The sequence below is a fragment of the Abramis brama genome, assembly GCF_963993115.1.
Source record: "Abramis brama genome assembly, chromosome: 3".
Lineage (NCBI taxonomy): Eukaryota > Metazoa > Chordata > Actinopteri > Cypriniformes > Leuciscidae > Abramis > Abramis brama.
In genome coordinates, this window is record NC_139965.1 from 15,403,502 (window position 1) to 15,418,358 (window position 14,857).

Genomic DNA, 14,857 nt, shown 5'->3' on the forward strand with positions numbered 1-14,857 from the left:
TTGACAGGAATAATATTTATTGAATTTATACCCAAATGCGTCGATGTAATCATTATGAGCGCTTAGATACTCTGATACTGTGTTTTTAATTCATACCAATAGCCTGAGGGCGCCCTCGCCGCCCTGTGCACAGTATTAGTCCATATATAGAACATGAAGAAGAGCCATGATCATGTGACATTCCAGGACGTCACTGATACACACACAGCTATCAGAGATCGCGCTTACATGCAGATAAAGACGTTTTGAAGACAATAAACATGTTTGCAATGATATTTGAGTTTCCTGTGTTCTTCAAACCATGTCAGGTATTTTCATAATAATAGATTATATTTATAATGTAATGCAAATCTATATAGACTATCATTCGTGCAGAATACATAAAATAATATATTTTCTGTCTGATTTTTTTTATCTGAAGCCAAATTAGATCACAGAAGATTATTTAAAACACTCAACTTGCGTTATAAAGTAAGTCTGGAGCACAAACATGGTTTTAATCTCATAAATTGTCGTGTATTGATGGTGTGCTAAGCTAACATGCTAGCTAGCCCTAGGTGCACCTGCCACTAGAAGTTATACTTTTATGATGTTTTGAATGCTTACTGAAATGTTTCTTTATTCAAGAAGTGCATTTGATACAGTTTAAAAGGTGAAGTGAACTTTGATAAAAGAAATTAGGGACTGAAACCCTATGAATAGCCTGTGAATAGCCAGTCGTTAGTAACTATAATGCAGACAAAAGAAATGCATATTTAGAGCCATAACCGGGCTGGAGAAGTGTGAATGTGTGCAGGGGGAGACTGAGACTGAATGGGGCTCGTTTGCACCACAAAACAATAGAGACAATATACTGGATAGATGGTTAGAAGATGACAATAAACATCAGTAGCATTTTAGAGTCAAATCAAAATAAAGTCATTTGATATGGTCTTGAAAAACATTTAACTAAATACAGAGTTTTGGACTTATTATCTTCAGATTTTAAACATAAAATGTTTAGACATGTGGCTTTAGCTGTAGTGCATTTCTAGATTGCTCCAGTGCCAACTTCAATTTTATTTTCATGAGGATGTTTCATAAAAATTAATTTCTAATAACTTTACAAAACTTTGAAGCTATTTATAACAATTTTTTTCATTATGACAATAATTAATTCTACATTTACAATAAACTGCCAGGTGTCAGCTTTCAAATGAGATCATACTTGTGCTTTTAGTACAAAGGGTTCATGAACTGCATCTGTTTCAGTTTGGGTATGTCATTTCTGGGGATTTTTCAAAAGTGGGGTTGCAGCTTAACAGGTTGTCTATTAGCATTAGCAGGTTGTTGTACTTGCTCTGCAGCAGCAGTGTAGCAGATCTATTCTGCCAATACCAAATACATTAACATTGTCATATCCATTACCATGGTAAACACTCTTCAGTTGTCATGACAGAAATAGTTTTACTTTAAATTATTATAAGAGAAAACGTTACAACTGTTGTTTTTCTTTTTCTTTTACAAAACCAGAACCAAAAAACCCACATGCAACTCAGCTTATATCTATGTAAATGGTTAAACTAATCATTATAGGATCTCAAACATGCAATGAGATTTGGTTGAACAGCCAAGAAAAGTGCCCCAATTTTTTTACTTTTTTTATTTTTATTCCTAAGGATGGGTTGACTTACCTTCATTCAAAACTGTATTACTAATATAAAAGAAGATGTGTTTGGAAAACTGTATGATATTGTATGGTCATTGTTTAAAACAGACATATTTCGGATTATCTTCTTTATGTTACACAGAAGATAGAAAGTCAGAGATTTGTGGGTGAGTAAACAAATTTTTTTTGGTGAACTATCCCTTTAAGGTTGTCCAAATTGAAATAGTGGAAGAAATTTCCATTTCAGAGGCAAATCATCTGTGCAAATATACTGTTCAAAAAAAATAAAAAATAAAACAGCTGAGGAAAAAACAAATTCATGGGTCTTTCTTCAGCTTTCTTTGCTTAGCATTCATCCACACCATTATATAAATGAGTCTCCAGCTGTTCAGTCTGTTTAAATATTAGTTTATTTCAAAATAGTAGAGATCATATTCACAATGACAGTGCTCTGCTATTAATGTGATTTATATGTGTATTTAAGAAAGTTTTTGTTAACACTTTATCTTACCATGTCATTGTTGCACATGTTACATTTAGTTACTATAGTAATAACAGTAAATTATGCAACTAACCCTAATCCTAACCCTACATGTAAAAATAGTAATTACTTAATATTACTCACTTAAATGTATCCTTTATCCAAAACTCCACAATGTTGATGCATGGCAGGGCACAGGAGCTCTCCTTCATCAGACCAGACCTTATATCCAGCTGTAAAGTGCTCAAGAAGACTCAAAATGAGGAATATGTGAATATGGGTTCATTTCAATTGGGAATGCAGAAATCCCCCAAATGAAGATGTGGATGGTGTTGCTCCACATTTATTTGAGGAGAATGTTGACTTTTCACCAAACCTCTCAGATTTATAAAAACAGACCAATAAAAACAGCTTGAAGACTTGGAATATAGTGCATGTGTTTTATTGAAGAAAGTTATGATGCTTTTATGCACAAACAAAAAGTGTACATTTTGGAGCTTAACAGCTCAGTGTAAGCATTCTTCTAAATTTCTCCTTTTCTGTTTAACAGAAGAAAGAAAGTCAGATGTGTTTGGATCGTTGTCTTTTTCTCGACATTAATGTCTCTTACCAAGCATGTTGATAGTCTTTTTGTAGATTTGCCTTATTTACCCAACTGTGTGAGCCCTTAAGATTCTCCACATTTAAATAGATGATAGTAAAATCTAAAAAACGATTTAATAGGCAAATCAGACATTCAGATTGGACTGAAGGTTGCACCTGAGATACAAATTCATGACGCATACTGAATACATCATCTGCTTTCTTCATTATTAATTGCAATGTAAATTATTACAATTTGTAAATGATAACACGATAGACCTTTAAAAATCTATTTTAACAAAAAATCACATAAATACTGAAATTAAAAATATCATGAGAAGCGTCGATATATTGCAAGAAAAAAGAAAAAAACTTTGGCTATTGATTGATTATGGCTTGTATGAGACAAACATCAAGGCAAGCACACTGTAGTGTGTGTGTTGGGAAAACCAACAGTAGATCTGCCCTCTTGACGTCAGAGGGGGAGTTCTGTGATCAGAACTTCCTCACACTTTTGATTTCGCCCTAAATTTGCCTTATTTTGTCTCTTCACTACGGAAGCTTGGGAGGAATGAGGTAAATATCAGCATCGTTATATCGACTTGTATTGTTGACATCATTCAGTTGTTAATGTCGGCCATCAGCGCGCAGCCTCACCCAAAACATATGTCCAATCTGCATAGTCTACATAAAATATCAGACCGGACTTAGTTGTTGCAAGGATGCAGCATAGCAAAAATAAAATGGTAGCTTTGTATTTAACCACTATAATAATAATAATAAAGAAATAAAACAAAATGTCAGATTCTGAAGGCTTCTTGGGGGCGTTGAGCCGAAACGGAGCTGAATGGAACTCAACGCACGGGACGCGTTCTAAAGATTCTGTTTACGTATAAACGTATAGGCTATAACATTGTTTCACATTAAATTACCAAATTATATTACGTTATAACTCTCGCGATCTCCTGAGGTGAGGACGTAATAACAACAGCGCATCGCTTGAGAGCTTTGCATTGGGATCAGTGTCGGAATCACATTGACACGTCCTGAAATGATTTATCACTTTATTATGGATTATTTACAAATATCATAAAATAGAAGGCCCTTCCTAAGATAAAAAGTTGCGTCAGATGAACCTCAATTATGCATAAAAATGACTGAATAATTACTTATTTTCATTCGCTGTATAAGTCTATTACTTAAATGTGATCTTTTGCAGGTTTAGCCTCAGTCTCACATATCTCTTTTCATACAACTTGCTTCAGTTCTGTGGACACACATGGATTTTCGCGAATATGACAGCCAGATTTCTCTCTTTTGGGGAAGGTAAGCAACAGTTATGAGCTAGCATTTGAAATGTGTGCTCATGTAACTAATCTGGTAAACAAACACTCAGTTTGTTTAGCTGTCCCAAATGTACACAGTTGTTGTCAGAGAAAGTGGTTGTTAAGAGTTGTGTAACAACCAAAGCAGAACACTTACGAAAGGGCTCTTAATTTCCACACAAATCAGCGCTAAACATATTACTTTACCCGCTGGTTTTAGAGATGAGGCTTAAAGTGTTAGTTCACCCAAAAATGACAATTCTGTCATTAATTACTCACCCTCATGTTGTTCCAAACCCGTAAGACTTTCGTTCAAATGTTCATCGGAACACAAATGAAAAACTTTGTTGAAATCTGAGAGCTTTCTGTCCCTCCATTGACAACTACACAACTACCACTTTGACGCTTCAAAAAGTTGATAAAGAGATCGTAAAACTAATCCATATCAATTGAGTCCAAATTTTCTGAAGAGACACGATCGCTTTATATGATAAATATATTTAATTTTGGCCTTTATTCACACAAAAAAACGCATTAAAAAACTCACACATCAGCTGTGGTAAACGGAAGCTCAAGCATGTTCTCTTGATGTGCGAGAACCAATGAGGTTCATTCTCTTGTTACGCAGCACTTTTGAACTTCTGCAAGAACCAATGAGGTTTGTTCTCGCGTGTCAAGCAGGTTCGGTTGAGCTTCTGTTTATGTTTACTGATCAATGTTTTAATGTAAATAAAAGCCTAAATTAAATCTGTCCATCGTATAAAGTGATAGAGTCTCTTCAGAAAATTTGGACTAAACCTCTCAATTCATATGGATTTGTTTTACGATCTCTTTATGAACTTTATGAAGTGTCAAAGTGGTAGTTGCGTAGCTGTCAATGGAGGGACAGAAAACTCTCAGATTTCAACAAAAACATCTTCATTTGTGTTCTGAAGATGAACAAAAGTCTTAAGGGTTTGGAATGGCATGAAGGTGAGTCATTAATGAAAGAATTAATTAACTATCCCTTTTAACCTAGTCTCAGACTAAAATGCATGTTTGCGCTGTATTAACTAAAAGCAATTTGCACTGATATATCTTAAAATAGTAGTCAGTGCCATTGTTCTGTCTCAAGATGCACACCTGTAATGTTTTTTTTCTAAGTCACGTTTATAAAAGCTACTTAAATGTCCCAATTTAACTAAAGTCTAATCTTGGCTTAATCTAAGACCTATCTGTGAAACCAGGCCTGCATTTTTAATAGACATATTTTACTGAAAATACTTAGAATTTGTCTACTTACTTACATTAACATGAACTGTTCTTAATGATTGCTGTTTTACTGCTTTAAATAATCACACAGCTCTTCTGATATCCTGTGTTGTGTTCTTAGATGCCCAGGCCGGCACCTTCTATTTTGTTGGTGTTACGATGGGCTTTTGTCAGCTTCTGTCTTTGTTAGAACTGTTTCACATAGCAGATGGTTTTGAGGAGTGCAGACTTTTCCCTCGCTTTATGCAGGTAAAATATAAAGACCATACTCATAGCACTAATGTACAAGCCATGTACTTACTATTTCAAGTTATAATACGTTATTATTCATGTACTGTTATTGTGAAGTGTTACCAAAAGAGCTAATTTGCACATGTATTTTCTCTTTCTCACACTTTTTAAAATCTAGTTCCTGTTTTTTGTGATATTATGAAATATTTCCCAAACTGTTGCCACAAATTAAGATTTAAGGAAGTGCCTCATTGAAAATATGAAAAATGTGTGTCTTTTTCAGAGCTATAGGGCTATATGATTTTAAGCTGCATGATTTGTATATGTACATGTATTATTCTTTAAAGCTGTTTTCCATTTACAGGTAATGGAGAGAAATGTCCTTCTGTTTCTCCTCATCAGTCTGGAAGAGTTTCAGAGTAAACCAATCGTGTGTGTGCAGTTTTATCTGTGGAATATACTGGGCCTTCTAAGGTTTGTGTCTTTTATGTTTGCATCCAGGCTTCAGTGAATAATAGTGATATGAATAATGAATAATCTAATCCCGTCTGAATGCGAATGTCTGTGATTACTATGGAAGTTTGTTTCCGCCACTGAAAAAAAGGGTAATTGTGACTTTTTATCTCATAATTGTGACTTATTTCCTCAAAATTGCACTTTTTTCCCCAATATTACGTGATGTAAACTCACAATTGTGTTATAATCTAGTCCAATTTTGAGGAAAAAAAGACTGACTCGCAACTCTGACTTTATAACACACAATTGCGACTTTATATCACACAGTTCTGAGAAAATAAGTCACAATTCTGAATTTAAGCAGAATTGCGAGATAAAAACTATTATGAATAATATTGTATTATACTAATGCTTCTCCGTGTTTTTTTTTCATGCTTTCATTTCATTATTGATGGCATTTGACAAAAAATTTTAATGATAAAATTAATAAATAGAGCCCAATCACAGAAACTGCTAAGATATTTTAATATCAGTGTCAGGTAAGAAACTTGTCTAGATGACTCTGCTCACTTTTGTGGGTTTATTATAAACAGCCACTTCTATAAATGTCTCATATGTGATGCAGATGAGCTTCTGTAATGTCCACTTCTAGAGAACACAGAGATGTTAGTCCCATCCGGATCGGTACATGAAATCACATACATCGGGTGATAAGAACTGTAACTCAAATGCCAATTAGAAAACTAGTCCAATATGAATAGGGCTTAAGAGTGTAGTAGATGCTAAACGTGGTAGTTCTGTTGGTCATATTTTGGTTTGTTTGTCCCACAGGTATCCACATGAGTTATTCTGCCTTACAGGCACACCGTATTTGAAAATGCTTTGGGTGCATCAAACGCTGTCAGTTCCAGTGTACTTGCTGTCTGCTGTCACAGAAGGTACAATATGATTACGATTACAATAATATTATTTAAGATACTGTGGCAATTTGGAAAATAAATAAATTAGGGCTGTCAAAGTTAGCGCGTTAATAACGCGTTAACGCAAAATCATATTAACGGCACTAATTTTTTTAACGCTCGATTAACGCAGCGCGTATTTTCTGTTTAACCCGTGGCCCAAAACCTAGTTGGAGAAATGGAGATACACAGTGTTGCCAACTTAGCGACATTGCAGACCCATTTAGCGATTTTTTTCCCTTCAACAAAGCGCCCAAACCTTATTTAGTTTCTGAGAATCTACCGGTACCGCCGGTACTGCTCTCCCAGCACGCGCGCGCGCCTCTCTCTCTCTCTCTCTCTCTCTCTCTGCGTCTCGCGCTGGAGAGAGGAGCAGTATGGAGCGAATTATGTGCCATAATTATAACAAACAAATCCAGCATTTTGCAAACAAACTCAATCTACTTCGCAAAGGAAAACTCCACTCGCAAACAAACTCGATCCGCTTTGCAAAGGAAAACTCGACTCGCAAACAAACAGAAAGCAATGTGCAAGCACAAAGGTCAGTTTGAGTGAAAATGCAGTGGAGTTACAAATATGTATTGTGTTTTACAAATATAAATAAATGAGCCAAGATAATACTTCACAAATATATACAAACCATCCTTCAAATTGCATGTAACCTTTGAACAAATACCAAATCTAGTGCATACAAATGCATATCTGTCTGTTATGATTGTGTGACGCTTCGCTTTTTATGAGATCTCTCGGCTCGATTTTCTCACAAATGTATCCAGGCAGATTTTCTCACAAATGCGTCCAGGCAGATTTTCTCACAAATGCAGTTGAGCAACTTCCTCTTCTAAAACAGTAGATGGCGCTAAACTAGAGGCTAATTTAGCGCTAGTCTCCCGGGGAAGCACTGATTTGAAACTTGCCTTTGCCTACAGCTGAGGAAAATGACCGGTGAACGGGTGTGTTTCTGTCTTATTTGATCTATAATTAACCTTTTTGAGGTTTTCTCTTGCAAAATGTTTATTGCCTATCTAGACAGAAATCCACATTAGCACTTAGTAGCACTTCATTCTCTCTAGGATCGGGGAATCTATAAGCTGAAAGCTCTGCCATCTTGTTGCTTTTTGTCATTTTTTTCTGCATCGGACTCATGCGAAATTACTAAATTAGTGATTAGTCTACACTGAACAAATCTATTTCTTTCGGTCTCCATAAATGAATGAGAACATTTCATTTAATTGAGCGGCGGGTTTCATTTGTGTGTCCAAAATAATAATTTGGGCACGGCATACGTCACAGACAAGTTAAGAAACAATTGTATATTGTTTGTTTTGTTCATTAATTATTTTATTACATTAACAGTAAAGCTGACTGAATTCCAACTAAATAAATAAATAAGTGGGACCCTCCTTTCAATTAAATGAAATGTTCTCATTCATTTATGGAGAACGAAAGAAATAGATTTGTTCAAGTGTAGACATAATTACTAATTTAGTCATTTCGCATGAGTCCGATGCAGAAAAAAATGACAAAAAGCAACAAGATGGCAGAGCTTTCAGCTTAGATTCCCCGATCCTAGAGAGAATGAAGTGCTACTAAGTGCTAATGTGGATTTCTGTCTAGATAGGCAATAAACATTTTGCAAGAGAAAACCTCAAAAAGGTTAATTATAGATCAAATAAGACAGAAACACACCCGTTCACCGGTCATTTTCCTCAGCTGTAGGCAAAGGCAAGTTTCAAATCAGTGCTTCTCCTGGGAGACTAGCGCTAAATTAGCCTCTAGTTTAGCGCCATCTACTGTTTTAGAAGAGGAAGTTGCTCAACTGCATTTGTGAGAAAATCTGCCTGGACGCATTTGTGAGAAAATCTGCCTGGATACATTTGTGAGAAAATCGAGCCGAGAGATCTCATAAAAAGCGAAGTGTCACACAATCATAACAGACAGATATGCATTTGTATGCACTAGATTTGGTATTTGTTCAAAGGTTACATGCAATTTGAAGGATGGTTTGTATATTTTGTTAAGTATTATCTTGGTTCATTTATTTATATTTGTAAAACACAATACATATTTGTAACTCCACTGCATTTTCACTCAAACTGACCTTTGTGCTTGCACATTGCTTTCTGTTTGTTTGCGAGTCGAGTTTTCCTTTGCGAAGTAGATTGAGGTTGTTTGCAAAATGCTGGATTTGTTTGTTAAATTATGGCACATAATTCGCTCCATAGAGCAGCGCTTTAATTCAGTTAAACACAGAATTTATGTTGCTTCTCTAATTTTACATGCAAGTATAGCCGAAATCAGAGCACAGATATTGTCTTTATTTTATGTGTATTTGATTTCACCAGACGACGGCTCGATTATCAGGATTTTTTTGCAGATTAACATCTTGGAAGGGAGAGCTGGTTATGTCTTAATGGGTCGCGTTTCAGTCACCATTTCATATTCATTGCGTTGTTTGACAACAGAAACAGCAAAATATACCAATGAAAACAGTTTTATTGAGAATTTAGCTTCATCAAAATGGGCACAGAGAGAGACAAACTATAATGTAATAATAAATAATAAATGTACATTTAGCATTTTCAGAAGAGCTGCCCTGTCATGCAAAAATCTAAACATGTTTGTGTTAATTGCTCAGTGCAAAGAAAGAGAAGTAATGGGAACCTGGTATTTCTTTGTTCTTTCTACATGTGTCTAATAGACATGAACAAGTTCTTTGAAAAACATCTATGACCTTTGAAACATGTCTCGTCTTCATGCTCTGTTGACTGTGGTTTCAATAATAAACATACATTTGCATAAAGCATCCATATTTATCCATGCCCACGTTGATTAGAGTATTACAAACTTGAAAAGTATTAATTTAAGGTACATTTAGAACAAATAAAAAAATGTGTGATTAATTGCGAGTTAACTCATGACAATCATGCGATTAATCGCGATTAAAAATTTGAATCGATTGACAGCCCTAAAATAAATGCCATCACATGGGATCAGATAGCTTTGGAAATATATATATATTTTATACAATTGATTATTTTCAATAATTATTTTTCAAAAATCCTTTAGGACTGTGTATGTTTTCTCCAGGTAGGGAGACACTATAGATAAATAGTAATAACAGCAACAATATTTCTAAGAAATATGAGATAGTCAATGCTTTATTATTACAAAAAAAATAAATATATATATATATATATATGTAATACAATAATACATAAAATATTAAGTTTCTTTATGGAAGTTGAAATTTAGCTTAAACTTTGCTTTGCACTGCTAATTCATACATAATGTATGTACAGTAGACATCAATAAACATCTCTGCATTTGTAATATTTTTAATGTTTAAAACTAAAATTGACCACAACCAGAAAAAAAATGTTTTGAAGAAAAAACCTTGATTTTTAGTGTCTTGCCATAATTTTCAACTTGAGTCCTGATGTCCTCTAGAATTAACTGATGATGAAAATTATAATATTTGTCATATCTATCTGTTTATCTATCTAAACAGTATAATTTATGCTTTTTTGATACAACCAAGTTTGCTGACATTAACAATGTACAATCTGACATTGTACATCCCAAATTATTGCTCAACACATGAGCACAGCCATGTCTGGGCCTGCACAAGTCGTCTTAAGAGCTTCATTTCAAATTGGAAGCTGATCTGAGCCAGCCGGAAATGAGTGAGCACACTTGTCTGAAGCAGCGTATGTTGCTGAGAAAGGCTTTATGGGGGTTTGTCAGGAAATGTGTTGAGAAAGCCTGATCCTGCTGCAACATGTCAAACTGTGATAAAGAGGCACGGCTCACTTCATTTGACAATACAGAAAAATGAGCCTAATTAGGGTAAAATATTTTGCACAGCTTTCAATCACTAACCACAATCTTTTTTTTGTTTTAGGAATAAGCATTGTACATATGTTGCCATACTGGTCCGAATCTGAAGGGACGGATTCAGTCCAACCTAAAGTACCTGCATCGATGTACTTTTATTCCCCATATATGCTTATGGGTTGGTTACTACTTCTTGTATTAGGTAAATACAATACTTGTACAGTGGCCCAGAAAAGTACAATTGAGCCACGCTTAAAAATGTCTGAATTTCAATGCATATGAATCAAAAAATGTGGCATATCAAACTTCTACCAAAATGTATAAATACAGACATAGTATCAAGACATTTTTAAAGTGATGAACCAAGATTAAAAAGTGCCACGTTTTGTCATATTATCTCATGCAATGACATTCATACATTTTTTGAATGTGGCTTAAGTATCTTAATACTTTCAGGGCGACTGTATTTTTTTTGACATTTGCTCATTTTCTGTCATTTACTTCAGCTTGTAGCATGAGTGTGTCAGTGGATTGTCATCTTCTCTCTGTTTTGAAGGATCCAGTTTGACAGCACTACTCTTGCTGAAGGAAAGGGAGGAGATTCTGTGCAGTTGGAATAAGAAACTGAAGAAAGACTAACCCAGAGAAGAACAAGATATCGGCATTGGCTCATTCACCAAAGATAAATATTCTAACCATAAGAGTATTACATTGGCGGGGGAGTGCATTCCTAAAAATAAAGTTTTTAACTGGAAAGAAAAACATTTTGAACGTTTTTTTAAATTTTTTTATTCTGTTTGATTCTGAAATTATTTTAAGCACATGCTACAGAACTGCAGGGAACGTACACACAATGCCATGTTTTGATTATTAATATTCCTGTATTTGAGATAAATCATGGTACTGAAAGTACCCATTTTGGCCAGCAAAACACCGGTGTTGTGTAAATGAACGGCCAAAACGCATAAAAAATCTTCCGTTTTTAGTTGAAAACTGTGCCGTATAAACGGCTCCTTAGATACTGGTAGGGGAAAAACCTAGATTTTAGGTTAATGTTAATAATATAATGACAGATTCCGTGTCTGACCATATAAACCCACAATATAAACGTTGACAACGAGGACGACGGACAATTTTTTGGTCCAGTGCAAAGACCCAAATAATAAACAGTATTCTAGAAAATTTTGGAGCCAGCATTAAAAAGTCTGCGTCTTAAAGCGAACTAAAAAGCCTGGATACATTGTTGACGGTCATACTCAACATTAAGTTACACATTAGCAGATTAGCAGTGTTTCCCAGACCATTCTTTAGGCATGCCTTTAAGAAACCAAGGTCAAAATAATAGAATATCTTGCCTTTATATTAACATATTTTTTTGTTCACTGATTATTACTAAAACCAGCACACAGTTTGTATACATTGTTCTACACCAACACCTACAAACTAATTTAAGACAAATAATATTATTAGACATAAAATTGAAAATGTAGGCAATTTGTGAAATTAAAAAAATTAAAAAATTCACTGTTACTCAAAAAAATCAGTTAGGTTAATGATGCCAGAATATCTTCTAGCACGAGTCAAATTAACTTTTTGTCAATTTTTTATTCAATTATTCTGAATGTAAATTATAATGGGAATGTCACCAGACTGGTATAATAAAAGTTGCTACAGTGTCACTTACTCAGCGAGACTTGTGCTGTCACCAAAATAAAAGTGAATATTAAATAAAATAATTCACACATTAATTATTATAATTTTTTTTTACAAATCAGTTTTTGAACATTTCTATGCATTGAATAAAATAAGTTACATGAATGCGGCTAAAAGGGATTTCTTACGCATTACACGGTTCAACATTTGTCTGTAAAACTGGCTGTAGTTTCAGGACAACATTGTCAATTTCATCCTGATGTTCAGCCATTACAAACAAAGCAAAGAAAGTAAATGTTTCTGAAAATGACTCCCCGTTCACAGTATCTGCTAACCTTCAAAGATTAATAGACTCTGTTGTATCCCTTCTTGACGCAGAGAAAGTTGAGTCTCTTCTCACAGTCTGTGGGTTTCCAAACCTTGCTCTTTACATCATAAACTCCGCAGCGCTGATCCATGGCAGGACACTGGAGCTCTCCATCCGTAGACCAGGCCTTATAGCCCAGATCTTCTCCATTTACCCAGATCCAGTTACCAGCGATAAAGCGCAGACCAATCCACACGTCAGCTGTTTTGGCTGCTGTGCTGTTTATCTGCGCTTCTTCCATAATGTCTTCTGAGTTAAGTATGGCCAGGTCGATGTGGTTTTGTCTGCAGTATTCCAGAGCCTCTTTCCATGTGCTTTCCTGCTGCACCAGGATCAGCTCAAAGACCGTCATGCAGTAAAATCTTAGATGCTCAGAGCAGTCGCCGTCACACAATTGATATACGCGTTTATCAATAGCGCCACATTCTTCATCATCATTTGGTTCTTCATAAGCCCAGAATGTAATCGTCGCCTGCCCGCCTTCGGACCATATCCACTTGTTATTGTCTTCACTGTCTCTCTCAAGTCCAATCCAAAAAAAATTCTCATTAATTAGAGGATTGTCAGAGAGATTCTTTAAATCTTCACTTCTGACAGTGGACAAGTCATCGTAGTGCTCTCTGCAATGCTCCTGTGCGTCTTCCCAGGACTTTCTCTCATTCACTAAAGAGTGATTTCTGTAGACGCTGAGATTCAGCTCAAAGAGACTCAAAAAGAGCAGCACGGTTACTGAAGCCTTCATGTCTCTACAGGTCATCTCCCAGTGAAGCAGTTGGACTCCTAATAAATGTGGGATTCCACTTTTATGTCATGATGCTGCTGACTCGCCACACCTTTCACAAATTTCTGCCATGAATAGACCAATAAAAACCAGGTCAGCTCTGATATCACAGTGACCTTCACTGTTTTGTGTCCTTTAGGCATTACACTAACAAAGTTCTTTACTCAAAACGTGAACAACAGGCAAATCAGGTGACTCAAAGAAAGGAAATATCGATAAATGAACCCCCGGTTTCACAAACAAGGCTTAATTCTAGTCTCAGACTAAAATGTATGTTTGATCTGTTTTTACTGAAAGCAACTTGGACTGGCATATCTTAAAATATGTCACTGCCATTGTTTTGTCTCAAGATGCACAGTAATGTTTTTTAATGTCTTTTAATTCTTTAATGTCCTAGTCCTTGCTTAACCATGCAGTCTGTCAAACCAGGCCTAATGTGAAGCATTGCAGGTATGTGGAAATCTGAGCAATTCTTGCCGCTCGCCATTCTCAAGTAAAGCATTTAGACGTCAACTAGTGCTGTTTAATATGTTAATGACATTAATTAGGGGGCGTTTACAAGGCGGAGATCTGAAACCATTCAGCTGCGCACAATTTCAAGCGCATTTGCAATTTAGATTTCACATCTGGAAGAGAGGCGTAGACACGTTCTTTTTTGTGGATTCGTTCATTTCTCCCCAGACAGCAACAAAGTGTCGGCCCACATCTGGCACACGTGGATTCCATGTGTTGCTGTCCGGGTCTGAATCACTTGTACGCACATTTGAGAAATGTAGGACAGTTTCTACACTGTAAAAAGTGATCAGTTGATTTAAAGGAATCGTATGTAAGAAATGTATTTCAATTAATCATAAAATGGCCCTGATATGTCACTAGACATTAAGAAATCATGTTCATTTCAAATACTTATATCACTGACAACAGTTGTCCAGCCAGGATATTGTCATTTAAAAGTGAAGTTGCAGCCCTCAACTGATGTTGATGTTGTCATGTTGTGTTTTGGTCTGATGCCCCACCCTCCACCTATCTACTAATCACGAAGTCAGTAGTGTTTCGGCATCCGGGTTGCCAGCTCTGCTCTAGTTACCACAGCTGCAGCTATACAAACGTGTGTTATGGACGTGTACTGCAAGGGTAAGTTAAAAAATACAGCTGGTCACTTTCACTTATAGCGTCAGATAAATGAATAGCTGTATCTTTGATATGTTACACATAGTGACTTAGGCTTGTGCTTGTACTTACGTTAATGACAGATACCTACCGTTACAAGTTAGACTAACAGCTAC

General features: G+C 35.6%; 2 protein-coding genes across 2 annotated transcripts; one reads left to right on the forward strand and one right to left on the reverse strand.

Moving 5' to 3' along the window:
* Positions 1 to 3,153: 3,153 nt before the first annotated feature.
* hacd4 (3-hydroxyacyl-CoA dehydratase 4) lies at positions 3,154 to 11,532 on the forward strand. The gene is made up of 7 exons (XM_084107807.1): positions 3,154 to 3,287; positions 3,931 to 4,037; positions 5,409 to 5,536; positions 5,883 to 5,992; positions 6,806 to 6,912; positions 10,838 to 10,972; positions 11,327 to 11,532. The coding sequence occupies exons 1-7, from the start codon at positions 3,283 to 3,285 to the stop codon at positions 11,407 to 11,409; spliced, it is 675 nt and encodes a 224-aa protein (XP_083963933.1). The 5' UTR covers positions 3,154 to 3,282; the 3' UTR covers positions 11,410 to 11,532.
* Positions 11,533 to 12,732: 1,200 nt separating this feature from the next.
* Positions 12,733 to 13,547, reverse strand: LOC311079894 (snaclec 3-like; the record flags this gene model as incomplete). Its single annotated transcript, XM_084109616.1, has 1 exon — positions 12,733 to 13,547. One exon carries the CDS (start codon positions 13,545 to 13,547, stop codon positions 12,768 to 12,770), a length of 780 nt encoding a protein of 259 aa, XP_083965742.1. The 3' UTR covers positions 12,733 to 12,767.
* Positions 13,548 to 14,857: the final 1,310 nt, after the last annotated feature.